Here is an 18,856-nt window from a genome sequence, read left to right on the forward strand (position 1 = left end):
TGGGTCATATCTCAGCTGCTGCCCTGTTGGATTTCAGGAAGAAAATTAATGAGAAAGAAAGAGGTGTCTGAACAATTTTGAATTATTAGAGAAAACACAATGAAAATGACAATGACACTTTAATACCCATTTACTGATTTATCACATTTAATAAAATATTACGGATTTTTTTGGTTATTAGTTAACTATATTTATTTTGTAGACAAAACACCTTACGACATTAGACTTATAATGGTGAAGAGATAATAAAAGAAGACCTTAATGTGCAAAGTCTGTGAACTAAATGCTTAACACATGAATGTTCCCCAAAGCCCATCTATAAGTTGGGGTAGGTGAACTTACTTCACCTTTTATAATCATCATAGTATATGCAGTTTTTATTTGTGCATCAAATCTTATTTTGTGTGTCAGTACATGTGATATAAAATGTAATCTTTCCTTAGAGAAAGAAAAATTAAGGTGTGGCACCAGAATACAGGTTTTTTGTTTTGTTTTGTTTTTTTGTTTTTGCCAGCACGATCCTGACTTTTACTATTAGTTAGACCGACCACGACGACGGGTGCAACGAGCAGGCACAGGCTGGTGCACAGGCTGGTGCACAGCCCGGCGCCAGCCAGCCTCGGGCCAGGACTCCTGGAGGCGGGTGGCGCACTCCACCTGGGGCCTCAGAATCGCACTTGGGCCCTGAAGTGCATCTGCTTGGTGGCGTTGTTCTTCATGCCCGTCCTCAGCATCCACTTGGACTTCATCCTCTGCACGTTCTGCATGTCCCGCTCTCGTATCAGCGCCGCCCCTGTGCTGCCAGTCCACCCCAGGGCTCTGTAATGCCGCAGCACTCCGCCCACGGCCTTCTGATTCCTAGCGACAGCCACGGCTCTGGACATGCCAAACCGCTGCTTGTAGTATCACATCAAGGAGCGGTGACCCACTCTGGCACCAGAAGGCAGAATTAACTCCATGGTTTCATCATCATTTTCCAGGGGCTTTTCTGAGGATAATTCCTCAGTCTCATCAGGGTCCTCGCCTTCCTTATAGTCTGGGTAGCTACTCCTAAAATCACAGAAGTGTGCAAATTCCAAAGCAGCATCCCCATCTGTGAAGAGCTTACAGTGGCTTTTGTCGTTCATGTGTGCCTGGACAGCCTCCGTGGAGTAAAAGGATTTCCCTTTCTCATTGCATCAAAAGCAAATGTTCCCAACACCAACTTTTTTTTTTTAAAGAATATAGTTTCAAATTCCCATACTCTCACCTACTTATCAGATCTTGGGACGTATTTCCTAATGTCTCTGAGCTTCAGTTTGCTTCTCTGTAACACTGGGGATGTTAATAGTAATACTAATAATAAGTAATCATATAGTTATATATGGGTCAAATAGTTATATATATAGTTATATATGTATAATATTCAAATAGTTATATATGGGTTATTGTGTGACATGAATTATTTTTTGTAGTTTGAATTTATAGATAAGCATAATCCCATTTTAGAGATGAAGAAATTGAGGCACTGCGAGTTACTCAACTTGTCCAGTTTCATAGTTAGTAAGAGGTATAATTAAGTTAGGCAGTTAAGTTACCATTCTTCTTTCTCCAGAGGATATATTCTTAATCAGGTCATAGCTATCTTGTAAGAATTATTTAATTTTGCATGCAAAACAATATTTTGCTGCGGACCAGCACAGCAGTGGATGATGAGGCCGTCTCAGGGTTGAGAGATTGCGTGGGGTGGTCAGGGAGTCGGCGAATAAATGACACACAGACACACTTCAAGAGAGTGAAAATCTGAGTGCAATTTTATTTGAGTCAGTGGTCAGTATATATATGTTTTTCCAAAGGCATAGGATCGGTTATCAGTGAATTAAACCAGCTGGCTCATAGTTTTAGCTTATCATTGACAGGGCACTGATCTATGTCCGAAGTTACATCTGGACCTAGTCATTTTCTTAAGTAGTCAGGCTAATAATTTTTCTTTTGTTCTATGTAATTACTTCTTCGTTTTAATAACTACTCACTAACTTATTTATTAATTAGCATGGGTGAATATACTTTTCACAAAGTAATATTTTTTCATTAAGATCAAAGCTAACAAAGCCAAGGACACAACAGAGAAATCATAAAACTAACAATTCTATTATTACACAGAGTTTAGTAATGTTTCATTATCTCTTAACAGGCATCCGGCCTATCTAAGCTTTAGGGAGTTTGCTGTTCTCCCCCTGCGCGCATGGTTCCTTGCCCACGCCGGACCTCAGGGACCATGGCAATAGCCATTAGCCCTGAAGGTCACTGCAGGGGGAGGTGCAGCAATATTCGGCATATTAAAGTTACTAATAAAGTTCAATTATTACTATGGTACATTAAAAATGGCTCAGATTAACACTAATGACTTTTGTTTGCCCTATTATGAAATGCCAAAGAGTAAAAACAAACAACTAAACCATTTCCCTCAACACTTATGATAAAATTAATAACATGTAACACAAAGAAACAGCAAATTTTAGTTTTGTGTTAGTGCTTCTATCTAAATAGAGTGAGTATAAATTTAAGGGATTAAGTATGAATGAAAATTCTATTGTTAATAAAACAATAATTAGTAATCTGGTAAAATTTAAATTCTCTGTTGTACATATTTGCAAGGCTGATTCTAGTACCAGAATGATAATCATGCAGATATTAAGTAAATGCAAGTATGCATAAACATACCAGAGTAAAACATTTAACACGAAGCAGAACTTATATTATTATTGTGGTGGTGGTTATAGTTGTAGAAAACATTACTTAAAATGACTTTTATTACAAAAGAAACAAATTTTTTTCAGACACCCTAGAACTAGGACAATGAAAAACTCTCATTAAATTCCTAAATATATTAATAAATATTTGTGAACTGGTGCTTTATGCTGGGCTGCTAATATCACTGATTGTTATAGAATCTATTAACCATCAAGAGCATGTCTAGGCTAGTAGTAAAGCAGAACAAAAGAAGTTAACATGAATGTGATAGGAAAAGATTTTTTTAATAAATAATGCAATGTTTAGCCAAGAGTTAGGGAGTAAACCACATATTATAGTTTGAAACTAGGCTTTCTTACTTTCTTCTTTTCTCTGTCATCTATCAACCAGCCTTCTCAGAATAAAATGTGACTATTTGAGACAGAATTATAAACATTTCCAAAGTTTAATATCACATGACTAGGTGACCTGGACAGGTAAGAACTCTAGCAAATCAAAGCTTCAATATCTTGCTCTTCCTGGGAAATGGTTAAAAAGTTGACAGAAAGTGAGTAGATTAAGCATCTGACCCATCACCTTTCAAAATTTTCTGCATTATTTTCTTGATTCTGGGAGATTCAGGGTCCAGGCAGAGTTTATTTCCATTTTTCAGTGTGGCTCTGCAAGACAGAATATCTGTGAGTGGCCTGGCCTGACTCTCAGAAGGGACCCACAGTGCTGGGTAAAATAGAGTAGGTACAGGTAGAGGTGGAGGGTTTCCCTATTGAGACGGTAATACAGACACAGGGACTTACATCACTTCCACTTTGGCACAGTGGGGTCCAGCCTTGATCACCTCCAAATTTTGGATGTTATTGGGGCGAATGCCAGAGATGGTCCTCAGGCACATGCAGCGAAGTTCTAAGAACAAGTCGCTATCCACATTGTTAGCTAGGGGAAAAGTAACTGTCAGTGCTGATTATTTTAACGATCTTACCTATTGTCTTGTTTCCTTCTTTGTTGATTATACTTCCCTCAAAAGATTATTGTGCATATGACCTGCAAACCTTTGGTGGAATCCGCTAGCACAATGCCTGGCACAGTTTAAGTAGCTGCTAAGTATATCTCCTCCATTTAGAGTTATTGGTAGAAAGAGGCATTACCTGCACCAGGATAAAATTCTTTCCCCCAGCCACAGTCCCAACAGAAGCAGCCACCGCTGCACGAAGCAGAGACACCACCTTCAGCATCCCTAATTTCTCTTACTTTTTCCCATGGTGGAGGGGACCAGCGAGGTCAGGAGCAGTGACAGCAGCAGCAACATCTGTAGCACACAGGATGGGCTGGCCCTGGAATAAGAGAAGGAGAGCGTTGAGGGAAGACTGAGCCGGGAGACCTCAGCGTCAGGGTGAATGGCTGCCTAGAAATCCGCAATGTAATGGTTTTCAGGCTTTCCTGGTATCTTTTATACACACGCCTTCAAAGTTAATAAGGAGAAAAAGGAAAGGGAAGGGGGAAGTAAGGGCATGTGGTGATACATTTATAAGAGTTGCCAAGTGATGAAAACACAGATAAACACCAGGAAGTCAAAGTTCCAGATAAATTTTATTTATGGATCATTTCATGCTCCCATTTCCCGCCTTCTCAATTTCCCTTATGCATATATAACACTTGATACAAGGAGGTAGGAACTGAAGTACAACATATATAAATATTTTTTTAAAGATTTATTTATTTATTTATTTATGCATATAAGAGCTGGGGCACAGGCCAAAGATGTGTGTGTGTGAGAGAGAGAGAATTCACCAGAGACAGAGTGGGGAACAGAACAGGCAGACTGACTGAAATACACTGCTGAGGGGAGCAGTGGGTGAGTCAGGAGAGGTCTGCTGCGCCATGTGGGTTGCTCCCTGGCCGGCCGGGGATCGAACTCGTGCTGCAGAGGCTGGGGATTGCTTTAGTGTGGTGCTTAACCCCTTGCACCACCAGCGAGGCCCTGGACATATATTTTCTTGGTATCACTCATTAATATGCAATTTATAGGTTTAATAGACATTTTATTCCTACATAAAAGCATAGATATGTATGTGACCCTTGGAAAAAAAGAGTTATTGTCACTTTCCAGTTGCCAAAGATGGTCTTATCCCAGTTGTTGATAAATGTCAACATTAATTTGGAGTATATGGATAAAATATGAGCCAATTACCATCAAAGACTCCCTTTTCATATTATTTATGGCCTTTTTTTCTGTTTCCAAATATCTTTTGTAATTTGTCCAGAAACTAGAAGCAACACTCATATTCCCTTTTCTTACGAGGCAAACTCTTGTTTTGAACATATGAGCTTATCCTAAAAGGCAAGACACAGCATATTTATTTTTGCTCTTATTGTTATTTTAACAGGGAAATATATACCTTATTGCAAAAGATTCATATACTGAAGATGAATTTGCAATAAAACCTGCAAGCTCTTCTTTATCATTACTCCACATTCCTGCTTTCCAATGGTAACCATTGGTAACAATTTGGCTTTAGTTTTCTGTCTGCAGAGTGACACACATAATAATAGAGATACACAGGCTTTCTGACTTTCCTCTTTTCTCTGCCATCTATACATCACAGTAGGACAGACAGACAGATTCATACATATAAATGAGATCATGCTGCTACTATCTTTAGTCCTTTGAAAATTGTCTTCAGCATCTTTTCATGCTACCTCAGTATATTTTTGCCCTATCCTTTTCAATAACTGCATGACATCCTCTGGCATAGGGGAATCACTGTCCAACCCATGTCGTACTGGTAACCTTTCAGTTTTATAGGTGTCTAACCTCTGTCTTATTAGTGTTTCAGTTGTGCACAATTACAAATTTCAATAAAATCTTTATACCTCATTTTTAGACCCTAATTGAAGATCATGATCTCAAACCTCACCTGATACAAAGCCCCACAGAGATTCAGAGGTGAACCTACGTATCACCTGCTGACTTATATGCTATCTAGATCTCTGTCCCAGCTATATAACTTGCTATGTGTTTTTGAAGGCAAAGCCAGTCCTAGCATCTTTGAATGCCTCATGTACCCAGTAGCACATAGGATAATGCAATATATGATGGACTTAAACTGTGCTAGTGAATAAACAATGGGTATATATCACATGAAGTAACATTTCTCTTTCCTTTTTATCCAGCCACAATTCTCAAACCAAATGGCCCAAAGTACCTTTGGTGTAGAAAGGTGATTTGGATGAGGCCCTGGCTACAGTTGTCTTCCTATTATAACTACTTACAAATCTTACATATTACACTTTCATTTTCCTTTTTTATTTTTCATGTGCTTAAATTTCTAGAAGAAACTCACAAAAATAATTAAATCTATAAGTTTTCTTTTTATCAAAAAAGTGAATAATTTCCCAATTTTTTTTGTTTAAAATTTAAAACCAATTTTCCCTATTGTTTGATAGCTACTGACTGTACCTACTTAAGTTCTTAGGTTTTGTTTATTAATATTTTCCTTGTTTTTTCCTACCTATTTGCTTTCCTCATGTAACTTCTAGTCAAGCAACAGAATTTTTGAGATCAAAATTATTTTCCATTTCTCTCGCTCAATCCAAAAGTTTATAGTCTAAAAGCAAGTTTAAGAAAAGATTAAATGGAAAATAAGTATTTACCCTTCTAAGCAAGAACCGAGATGTGGAATGAATTTTCAGATTCTCTGGAGAGAATAGAATTAAGGAGACCAAACTTCTTTTCAGTTCTTCCTGAATGATGACTTTATAGTCTTTTCTCATCATTGTAGTTGAAATACTGTTAATTCACATGTCAGATATATTTTTATTTAATAAAATATATTTCCCTAGCAAGATATAAAGTTTTGTTTTTTTTTTTAAGATTTATTTATTTATTTATACAAGCACTGGGTACCATCAGAAGCGTGGGAGGGTGAGAGAATTCACCAGAGCCAGAGCGGGGAGCAGAACAGGCAGAAGGACCCAAGTACACTGTTGAGGGGAGCATCAGGTGCGGCAGGAGAGGTCTGTGAGCGCCATGTGGGACCCTCACCCTGGGGATCAAACCGGCGCTGCAGAGGCTGTGGGCAACTTCGCAGCCCAGCGCTCAATTGCTGTGCCACTGGGGTGGCCCAAGATTTTTTTTTTCTTTTTGCATTTATTCATAGTATTCTTCCTTTTCTGTCTACCACAACCACCAACATACAATGTTTGCTATATTTACCGGCATCACTGGGCCTTCTCACTCCCAGATTACATACTATCCAAATATCTTTCCAGATTCATTTAATAACAGGAAAAAGGGAGGCATGTAACACAGTATCACCAAGTCATTGTCTTAATCAACCTATGTGTTTTGTCATAAAAGATGCATCATCAAGGAAGCGTTAGTTAAATGAGGAAATTTAACTAAATGCTTAAATTTAGTCACCAAATTTCAAACTGCCACTTCCAGTACAAGGTAAATAAGTTTTGCTAGTTTTCATTTCTCAACTGTTGACTGAGCATTTCCATGAGCCAGGCACTAAAGTCCTCTTTGTTATGTGACTTTGTCGCTTCACTATTTCTTTTTAAAAACTGAGACCTCAAATATTTGTGCAAAGCAATGTGATATAAATACTAACCCACGATAATTGCTCCTGTTAACTGCAATTTCTATCATTTGCATCATTTTCTTTGATTTCCACAAAGAAAAAACATTGCAGACACCAATAAACTGACTATACAAGAAAGGGTAAAAGATATTTTTGAATCAGTGATTCAATGAAAAGAAGACAGCATATACTTCTAAGTATACTGTAAGTACAATATGATACAGTATGATAGTATACTACAGTACAGTACACTACACAATCCCATATTCTACTATACTACATGATGTTATACAAGGGTACACATTTAAGTGAATGCTAGGAAAATTAGACTCAGGGTTCTTGGGTTTTAAAATAGTCTGACAGCCTTTTTTGGAATCATATTGTCACCTTGTTTTGGGGAGTGGACTCTGCGTGTGTGTGTGTGTGTGTGTGTGTGTGTGGTCAGTTACTTTATCTCTTTCCTTTAAAGTCATTATATAAGTAGGAAAGTCATTCAGGAAATGAGCAAGTGTTTTAAGATTCAAAATAGAATTAGTCTGTTAGCTGTTTTCAAAGAAACTATCTAGAGACATTGGGGGACTGTTACCCATGAAAATTAAGGCCTGTATTAACTCTGTCTTCCATAGGACATTTTGAACTGACAGACCTTAAGAATGAAGCAGTAAGCTAACACTTGCTAATCAGTCATAAAATGAATTGGTTCACAAGATCCTAGGGATAAAATGATTTTAGATCTGTTTGTTAAAGCAATGTGGTATAAATACTAATCTACTATTACTAAATGCTGTTAACTACAATTTCTATCATTTGCATCACTTTCTTAATCAATCAATAAATTTAAATACTAACTAATAAAAGTTTCCTATGAGCCCCAAAGTCAAATGTGTTTGCTATAGAATTGAGATGACAAGATCTAGACATGGATTCTTCTGTCATGCCAGTCAAAGAGACCGTATACTGCTCACAGACACTGGGTGTGGGTGAGGATGAAGGAGTTGAGTGGGAAATGTCTTCCTGGATACTATTATATGGGAGCACTACAAAGCTTTGCAGGCCTGAGAATTCTCATTTTAATTATTTATTGATGAGTCTCAATCAGTTGAATATCTAATGCATGATGATCCTCTTCTATTATATAACAAACCAACTTCAAATATAATGGCTTCCACAACAATTTACGATTTTTTGATCATTCCATGTGCTAATAAGAGCGTATTCTGCTGTCAGCTGGCCTGAGCTCACTCAGGTGAGTGTAGTGAGAGGGCAGCTGAAGCTACTGAGAAGAGCATTAAGGCTTCATTCACAGGGAATGTTGCTGCTGCTGAAAAATTTCTGCTAGGGCAGTTTGGTCCTCCTGCACCTCCGCCCCCCCCCTTTTTTTTTAAAGATTTATTTATTTTTATACAAGAAGTGAGATATAGGCCAGATGCACGGGAGGGTGAGAGGATTCACCAGAGCTAGAGCGGGGAACAGAACAGGCAGAGTGACTGAAATACACTGCTGAGGGGAGCAGCGGGCGAGACAGGAGAAGTCTGCTCACGATATGGGATTCTCGCCGGCCGGCCGTCTGGGATCAAACCCTCACTGCAGAGGCTTCGGACAGCTTCACGGTGCGGCGTTCAACTGCCTGCGCCACCAGGGAAGCCCCTTCCCCCCTTTTAGGTAGCGTCATTTTGCTTCTCAGGAATAAATGAAGAAAGGAAGGGTAGAAAGAAGGAGTAAGGGAAGCAAGGAAGCAGAGGGACAGGCAGAGAGGGAGGATGAGAGGAGAAAGGAAGGGAAGAGAAGGAAGGAAAAATACAGAAGTGTTTGTGGCTTTTCTTGTTGGCGATGAATCAACTATCTTTCTCTGTCCTACATTTGAGTGGGGTCAGAAAGTCATTGCAAGCTTGTGAGGCAGAAGTATATTAAGGATGTGGATTATTCAGGGGAAGTGGTTCATGCAGTTTCTCAATATTGAGGAAACAAGACCCTAGACTTAGTAGTAGAAACAAGATTTTACAACTAAACTTTAGGTTTTTCCCTGTCATTATTTCACTCTACTATCTGATGTGTCAACAATCCTTTTCAGGAAAATAATATTAAAATGTGTTGACTAAAAGCAAGCTCAGATCATCAGCCAAAATTGAAATCATGTGCATTCTCCTTGACTTAGTCAGGGAAGCAAATTGAAATCCCTAGGTGCTCCTTATGTCTAGTAAATTTCTCAATTTGTATCATCCAGGAAGGACTTTTAAAGTTATGTACAATATGAGTTACCCACAACAATACATTCCTTATGCAAGAATTAAAACTACGACAGAAAAACAAAACCACTAGTCATATTTTATCATAGACCATGTCATACATTCAGGAATTAAAGGATTATATGAATGTGTCACACCCAGATGCAAGCAGGAAAGTCTGGTAGAATGAAAGCCATTAATTATTCATTGAAAATTGTCTAGATTGGGACAATGGCAGAGTAGATTTTAGCTGACCGTGAGCTTACAACTGGTGGGATCAATAGTAAGAGGTTATTCTATGGTCCACCAACAAATTAAACGTATAAATCTTGCTTCTGGGAAAAAACAAAGAACTTGAGTGATGATAAAGAAAATGTAATCCACAACATCGATTTATTCACAGAATATATATTTTGCCCAGCCAAAGGGCATTAAATGTACTTTTATTATTATCAGGCATTTTTTTCAATGCATATTTGTTGTTGAAATGACAAATCAGGGATTATTTAAAACAGTGAAGTCTATACTTGTTGGGGGGCAGGAAGACATGGAGCAGGATCTCTATGCCCCGAGCAGACGGGGTGAAGGAGAGAGTACTAGAGCCCTTGGTAGCTTTTGCAGGCTTTTATTGGGATTTACCAGGTACACGGCAGGCAGGGATGCTGAGGGGTTGGGGGGCCAGAAGGCTGGCAGGCCTCCCAGTCCCCAGCAAGTCTTCACTCTTTCTGGTCTTTCCAGCGTTCTCTTCTCTCTCAGCTTCTGCTGACGTCCCCATGATGCCACCCTTATAAGCACAGTCTCTCAGCCCAGGTGAATCCCATCTATGCATGCCCACATCCTACTCCAGGTGCCCACCATCAGGCATGCATTCAGGACCGCAAGGATCCATCATTAATCCTAATGGTGGGAGGGCAGGAAAGCCTGACACGTTTTACCTTACCCTACAATACTTCAAACATGTATAGTGATTTGGTTTGTTTATTGTTTCCCCAGGATTAGTGTACAAATCATAGGTTCAAAAGAAACTACTATGTGAGGGTAAAAAGAGGTGACAGATGTTTAGAAGTTCCGTGGTTTTTAAATATTTTTTTAAGAATACTTTTTTTTTTAAGATTTATTTTTATGCAAGAGCTGCTGAAGTACAGGCCAGAGGCGTGGGAAGGTGAGAGGATTCACCAGAGACAGCGTAGGGAGCAGAACAGGCAGACGACAGAAATACACTGCTGAGGGGAGCAGTGGGTGAGATAGAAGTCTGCCGCACCATGTGGGATTCTCACCGACCGGGATCCAGCCAGCACTGCAGAGGCTGCTGGCAGCTTCACAGTGCAGTGCTCAACCGGTTGCACCACCAGGGAGGCCCGGTTTTTAAATTTTTGAAGCATTTTGTGCTTTTCTATATTGCTGAATTTACTCTAGGTTCTCCATATCTTTGTGCCTCTGTTTCTGTTTCTCTTTCCCTCTCTTCTATTGTAAGGGCAGGAATGGACACAGTGCAGGTTTTCTGATCCCATGAAGACTGGGTAAAGGAGGAGTCAGAGTCCTCAGTGGTTTTTTGCAGGTCTTTTATTGGGATTACCAGGTACACGGCAGGCAGGGGTGCTGGCAGCCCCCAGCAAGTCTTCACTCTATCTGGGCTCTCTGGCATTCTCTCCTTCTTTCTCGGCTTCTGCTACTTCTTTCTCGGCTTCTTGGCTTCTACTGGCATCACCGCGATACTGCCCTTAAAAGCATAGTCTTAACCCAGGTGGATCTCATCTACCTATGCCCACACCCTACTCCAGGTGCCCGCCATCAGGCATGCATTCAGGACCGCAAGGATCCATCATCTATCCTGATGGCGGGAGGGCAGAAAAGCCTGACATTTTTCCTTTACCCTACAGTCCACCCCCTCAGGGTTTTCTGCCATATAGTCTTCATATATACAATTTTCCTTAACAAACAAACAATGCAGCCATGGCCCACAAAAGCAAATACATCACAATATAACAAAATACAACAGAACACAAATAAGTCCAGGCAGGGCATCAACCTAGTGGCAAAAGACAATTATTGGTACCAACAGATGATCCACCACTTCTGCTGCCAAAGGCACTGCTCATACGAGGGAAGGGAACCACTCACGGCATCTACTGTAACACACCAGGAGCCGTCAGGCTTCCTGGCCTTCTCTGGCTGTAGTCTCGGCTACAAGCCACACATAGCATCCACCCCCAGGATGCACTCACTCTGGGATTGGCGATTCTATTCTGTTGGGGGTAATTGCCAACCCTCAGGGTTTCTGTCTGCAGTCGCTCCAACATTCAGCCTTCACAGCCACCAATGTGACTTGCAGACCCCTGCACTCAGGCCAACCCACTGCACAAGCACATGGGTTGGAGATCCAAACTCTACATGCGGCTTGGGCTCAGGTTCCCCATGTTCACCCCAAACCACGTTCCCCACCTGTCCCCCAAGGACGGGTTCCTCAGCTCCTCACCCTCACTCGACAACAAGCAGGGCATCACCCACAGGTGATTTTACGAGACTCACAGGTCTTCAGCATACTCATGCTGCTTAGCAGCTGCTCAGGGCTTCCCAAACTTACATCAGCACCAGCTTTTGCCTTCTCAGTTGGCTTTTCTCCTCTGCCTGGCTGCTGGGCATACACAGGCTGCTTTTGGCCATCAAGGCCCACTGGCCACCCCCAGATTCCTAAAAAAGCATAACCTGCCAAGGTCCTCCACCTTCTGGTGGGATTGTCAGTCCAAGTCCATTAGGCCAAGTTCATTGGCCTCTCCCTGAATCAGCACGGGCGAGCTCCAAATTGTAGTCCTCTCTTCTGACGATTCTTGCTGCCTCAGGGGTCATTGGCTGGTCCTCTCGGGTGTCTCCTTCACTCAAGGTCTCGTCCTGTAGCTTCTGGACCTTGTCCATCTCCTGTGCCGCTGTGGTGCCTCCAGTGTTGTCACAGGGAAACACTCTGTTACTCCTTAGTCCCTCCAGGTCTTCGGAGGGCTCCATACCCGTCTGCATGGATCATCTTGCCGACTTACACCAATTGTAAGGGCAGGAATGGCCACAGTGCAGATTTTCTGATCCCATGCAGACCGGGTAAAGGAGGAGTCAGAGTCCTCAGTGGTTTTTTGCAGGTCTTTTATTGGGATTATCAGGTACACGGAAGGCAGGGGTGCTGGCAGGCCTCCCAGCCCCCAGCAAGTCTTCACTCTATCTGGGCTCTCTGGCATTCTCTCCTTCTTTCTCGGCTTCTGCTACTTCTTTCTTGGCTTCTACTGGCGTCCCCGTGACGCCGCCCTTAAAAGCATAGTCTTAGCCCAGGTGGATCTCATCAACCTATGCCCACACCCTACTCCAGGTGCCCGCCATCAGGCATGCATTCAGGACTGCAAGGATCCATCATCTATTCTGATGGCGGGAGGGCAGAAAAGCCTGACATTTTTCCTTTACCCTACATCTATGTAGATATATCAATATATAATAATAGGACACATACAAATCTAATTGATATTTTGTACATTAGGGGATAAATGACAGGATGTAGAATAACTTAGGTTAGCAATAGATATATTAATAATAGAGAAGCACATGTTAATAAATACAAATACATGCAAAAATCAGTAAAAACAATATACTTCTCTAATTGTATATGGTAGACTTCTTCCTTCTAGATTTTTATAAGAATAAGCTATTTACATGAAATTGCTTTTTTAAGTACTAGACAAGCAGTGGGATTTGTTTAGTCTAGACCACTCATCTGTTTAGGCACCTACTATTTAATAAGCAGTGTCCTAGGAACTGAGATGAACATGATAAGCATTGACCCTGCCCTCCTGGAGTTAACAGTGAAGTTAGAACACACAATAAATGACCACATGTGTATACTTTCAGAAGACTCTCTGATCATATCAGTGATAAAATGTTAAGAAGGAAAAAAATAAAATTTTATGAGAGGAAATTTTAAAAAGGACTTAATCTGGTGGAGGGAAGGGTCCGAGAGGTCCACAGTGGCAAGTAAGTTGACCCCAAAGAAGGATGGGAATTAGTTCGGTGAAAATGAGAGGTTGGTGGTATAGGTTGAGAGGATTGCCTATGTAAAGGTTCTTGTTGGATTATTAATAAAAAGGAAGGAGAAAAGAATTACGATCTACTAAACACCTACCAGGAGTCAACTTATTGATTTAGGATACTAAACAATCTGAAGTTCAGGATAATTTATTAATTCATTAAATCAACTGGTGTCAGATGTTGGAGATGACAGATGAGTGAAATAGGATTGATGTCTTAGTAGAGTAGGGTAAAGAAATGTAGAAGCAAATAAAACAATGTAATATTTATTATTCAAATAAATCCAAATATCTAAAATATCATATGGGAAATATAAACCATAAGTTTTCCTGGGAATTTCATGAAGTTTCTGCAAAGGAAACTTCATGAAGGAGGTATTGTTTGAACTGGGATCTGAAGCTTGAATAAATGTCTTCCTATAGGCAGAAAACCCATGAGGTCCTTCCTGGTAGAATAAGGCCTACCAGATGCAAAGGCCTGAATCAAAGAAAGAACTCACCAGTAAGCAACTAAATTGACTGCATAAGTGTGAGCGAAAAGTGAAGCTGAAGGAGAAATCAGGAGTAGGATGACATAAAATCTTATTTGGCAAGCTGTACATCTTTTATGTCTAGGATATAGGGAGCCAATTAAGGATTGATGATAGAGAAATCTTGCCTATTTGCATTTTGTAAAGAACCAAGGGCTGTTGGTATTATGAAGGAGTAACTGGAAGGGGAGTGAGCTTGTAGAAAAGTTGATAATGCAACAGCATTGAGAAATGAGGGTCCACTTTGTTTCCCAAAGGGAAACAAAGTTATTTTTTAAATAATGCAGAATTAAAAATAAATAAATTTTGTGGTATTATAAAAGGGAAGAAACAACATGAGTAAATTTCACAAATCTTTTATTTTTTTCCAAAGAACAAAAGCCAATGAGACATGCAATAAAAATACATAATTTTAACATAATAAATGTGTTGCATATATAATTGTTAACAAAAATGGTTAAAATATTAAAAGGATACATCTACAGACATCTAAAATCTTAACAATTCTGTGGTTTTATTGGACACTAAATACTGACTTTATATTCAAATAGCCAAAACATGTTCTTAAAACTTTTGGAGAACAGATCATTAGGTTTACTTTTATTATTTAAAAGATGAAAAGACTGCATTTCCATAAACATGAAATAAGGAATTCATCTATTTCCTAGCTTCATTTATCCAAAACATATATGTAATGACTGGAATTATAGTATTCCTAATACAATAGCTCATAAATACCAAATAAAATCAAATGTGAATGAATAAGTCATGACACTATGCCATACCAAGAAGACATCAAATGTCTAAAGTTATAGGAAAAGAATATATCAGCCCTTATAGAACTTATACATTTAAAAGTTCTAAATAAGGAACATATTCTACAGAGATAATTATGATCTACCCAGTTTTTTAATGTGATATAACTTAAATAGCATGCCAGGGTCAAAAGTAACGAAGTTCTCTAACATTCTCCAAGGAACTGTTATTGTTTTTCTATCTCAGAAGAATATGGGTAATGGTTTATTTCAAATACAGCATTCCAATAAAATATTTATGCATCAAATGCATACCTGTGGCAGTAACACTGTAAGGAATATATTTTAGATATAAAATAATCACCCTGAAAAATTAATGGCTGGTGATTCTTGATTCACAATTCAATCAATTGTCAAAGATGTCAAGCAACACAGATAAAATAACAGCAAATAAACAGCAAGAAATACTATGCTCAACCCTTCATAAGCTGAGCAGAAAGCTTATGATCCTTTCCTCTACCCTCTCTTGAAAGCTGGGAATTCATGAAGAACTGCCAGGTTTCACTGAAGAAAATTCCTCTCAGCAGAAAACCTGGGTGATTTTCAACGCATGGTCTTTCTCTTCATTTTTTCTTGTTTCCACTGTTGAGAAAATAATTTTATAAGTTTAACAAAATTTCCACACTCCTGTCTACTCCAACTTGTTTTCAAAACAGAACTTAAGATCACTAACAAAGATGAAGTCAAGGACGATAGCAACAAAAATCCCCTACATTTTAGTAATGATCTCTGTGTAACCTCTTTGGGAATTACAGGTAAGATTGCTTCCATGAATTTTCCCAGGACATTCCAGATTTCTCCCCTCTGTTCCTGAACAATCTCATTCTAAATATAGTCTAGACTGTGGTAGCCAAATCCTATGCAAAAAATAAGGACCTAGAGAAATCTACACTCTCCAAAGAGACTAAGAAACCATGAAAATCATAGTTTGGGTTACCTGTTCAAAATTTTTTGGATGATTTTCTTGATCAAAGGGGCTTCTGGGTCCAGACACACGGATCCTTTCCGTTTCTTCAAGGTAGCTCTGCAGAAAGAAAAAAGAAGAAAAAGATAATAATGATAAAGGAGAGGACGAGGTCTTGAGCTGCAGAGGCTGAAGACCTAGGCTGAGGGACATCCCTCTTGCCAAGCTCAAAAGAAATAATCACAGTTTAAGAGGACTTACACCACTTCCACCCTGGGGCACTGCGGACCTGCGGCGATCACCTGCAGAGTATTGATCATTTTGGGATGAATTCCTGTTGCGGTGGTTAAACAACTGCAACGCAGCTCTCGCACATTAGCAACTGCAACAGGACCAGCTGCGGGAAAAAAGAGACGTATCGTTACAGGCAGGTTCGTGGGAGAGCCCTTTCTCCCGCCCCGCCAGCACGCCAGGCTGGACTAGGCTGGCGCGCCGCTCGGCCCCGGTGCGCGCCGCGTGCCGTGCGCTCTTACCGCTGGCTACAGGCCGGGCCGGCGTTAGCAGCAGTAGCGCGAGGAGCGCGCACAGCGAGCCGGACAGGTGGGGAACGCCGGCAACCTGGTTGGGCCGGAGACTCATAGCCGCGGAGAAAGTGGGCGAGGCTTGAGCAGGCTGGAGGAAGCGCGAGGATTTGAAGCCCCAGAGCACTGGCGTTCCCGAGTCCTCTGCATCCCTTTTATCTGCACTCAACCCTCCACGCTCCCTCCCCTCCCCCCGACAGGAAACTCAGTCTGTGGGATGCTTGGGAAATTCCCTGCACTGAGGGGGCCGGGGAAGAAGGGTAGGGTGGAGGGGGCTGGGTAGTGGGAGTAGCTGCCTGCACCCGGTTCTAGGTGGACGCTGTTGCCTGGGGCGGTGGATGGAGCGGCTGGTCCCGCCAGAGGTGAGGCACGCCCTGCCGGGACTCTAGACCCAGGGCCAGCCAGGTCTAGAGAAGGTCTGCTTCTCCTGAGGAGCAGAGCCCCATGGCAGGTGCCCGTTCTGTCCATCTAAAGAGGAAGAGGACCCAAGGTAGCAGGAGGTTGGAATTTAGAAAATTTCTAATAATAATAACTTGTTATTAAATGTAAGCTGTGAGAACTACATAAACGAAAAGCCCTTCCTCTCCTGCTTGCAGGCATGCCGTTCTAGGGCCATGGAGTTTGTTTGATTTTCTCTGGAATTCAACCAGAGAAGCAACCTTAAAAGCAAGTATGATGAAATCTCTCTATCGTCATACGGAGAAGTCAGTGACAAGAACAGCTTCCAAAATCAAGTCTGCTTATTGGGAATCTTAAGACTTATAATTTTGAAAGTGCAAGTATGTTGAGGTGGTTGGAAAAAAAATCTCTTCAAAAATCACCCAGCAAATTGCCCGGGAGTTCAATACACTATTGAACTGGATGAGGTATGGTATGTATTGGCGGTGGGATGGAATAGGGTAAGTTCAGCCTATAGCAGTGCCAGGGAGCCAACCTGCTCTAGCTGTGGCTCCAGACGCTAGACAGGCATATATAATTGACCGAATTTGGAGAAGCTGAGGGAGGCTGGTATGTCTGAGGGATTCATATGGAAGTTTGGTTTAGGGATGTGAATCAATTATTGGGAGGGGAGAATGCCACACACAAGCTTCTGAAGCTATCCCACTTTACCATGAGTGGTGTGGTTAAGGCTATTTCCACAGACCTGCTCTAGGGAGTGAATCCAGAACTATTCCCTGAACTTGAGAAATGAGGTAGCTTCCAGCTTTCTCTACCTCTCTCTTACCTGTGGAACTACCTAGAACACTGAGGATTTAATGGTCAGAACTGCGCATGTGGGAGCACAGTTCTGTGGGAGCACAGCTATGATATTGGAAGGCACGTAGGCTTTCTTTCATGAACATCTAATAAGTTGTTCTGGATTGTTCTCAATACCTTTGTCCTCACAGTAGGCTCCAAAAGGCAACGGGTCATGACAATGGGAAACCTGTTATGGAATGAAATTCTTTTCCTTGTTTCTGTGACCATGGGGAATTTTATTAGCTCCCTCACACATCTTCTGTGACAGAACATCATCTCTATTGGTGAGCAAGGAAGAGGTGTCATAGATTTTAGAATTTTTAGTCTGAAAGGAAAATTAAGAGATTTTCTTCAGAAAGACTGGGAGTTTTGAACTCACTCTGTGGGAAGCTGCTTAAGAAGTTAGTCCCGCACAGCTTCCTGTTACTGTCCGCATCATACCTGACTCAGCTAATGCAATCCTTCATCCTTCTGGGGAGTGGTAATCTGGGAATAAGCTTAAAGATTTGATTCTTTAGAAATTAGAATATATTAAAAGACAAATGATAAACATCACTCATGTATAGTAGCAATACTTCAAAAATGAGACTGAAAATTTTGGCGAATAACTTAAACTTTACTTCAGGGACTAAACCAGTGTAAGATGACCGGGGAGGGAGGGACTTTAATGAGGTAATTAAGTTTGTGTGTATGAGAGTGTGTGTGTGTCTGTGTGTTATTTCCAAAGCAACTATTTTAAATATAAATAAACATATGAATTAGTTCTGGCACCAAGTCAGAGATCAGAGAAGGTGATGAGGTATGATTTCTAGTTTCTACTGACACTCCTACAGAAATGCACGCTTCACCTGGTTTACACTCTGCATCAAATTACTATGTATTGTTTGTAATTACAGAATATACAATTACAGAATATAAGACAAAAAACATTTTTCACTAGCAGGCCAGGAGATAGTAGAAAGTCCCCATTAGAAGTGAGTAGCTGGATTACTTAACCTAATCAGGAATCACTGTGTACACTTCACCTGGTTCTCATTGAAGTCATTCTAGCTAGTTGCTCACATCCGATTCTAGCTGGACAAATAGGAATGTGGTGGTGCAAAGATTCCCTGCACAAAATGACATCAACAGACTGATAGCCTGAAAGTTTTGCTGTTTGTCAAAAGCAATAGAAATTCAATCTTAATA

The 18,856-nt window shown here is 40.6% G+C and overlaps 1 protein-coding gene and 1 pseudogene across 2 annotated transcripts; both read right to left on the bottom strand.

Annotated features, from left to right (window-relative positions):
• Positions 1-665: 665 nt before the first annotated feature.
• LOC311170587 (cytoplasmic 60S subunit biogenesis factor ZNF622-like) lies at positions 666-12,451 on the bottom strand (annotated as a pseudogene). Its single transcript has 5 exons — positions 12,362-12,451; positions 3,979-4,132; positions 3,528-3,663; positions 3,310-3,392; positions 666-1,204 (listed from the first exon to the last, which is right to left on the bottom strand). The product of its transcript is annotated as a cytoplasmic 60S subunit biogenesis factor ZNF622-like (transcript).
• A 3,426-nt stretch (positions 12,452-15,877) lies between these two features.
• LOC311170588 (C-X-C motif chemokine 6-like) lies at positions 15,878-16,487 on the bottom strand (the record flags this gene model as incomplete). The annotated part of the gene is made up of 3 exons (XM_084232982.1): positions 15,878-15,968; positions 16,110-16,245; positions 16,382-16,487. 3 exons carry the CDS (start codon positions 16,485-16,487, stop codon positions 15,878-15,880), a joined length of 333 nt encoding a protein of 110 aa, XP_084089108.1.
• Between the last annotated feature and the right edge of the window lie 2,369 nt (positions 16,488-18,856).

This window comes from Talpa europaea (genome assembly GCF_964194135.1).
Source record: "Talpa europaea genome assembly, chromosome: 5".
NCBI classification, from domain to species: Eukaryota; Metazoa; Chordata; class Mammalia; order Eulipotyphla; family Talpidae; genus Talpa; species Talpa europaea.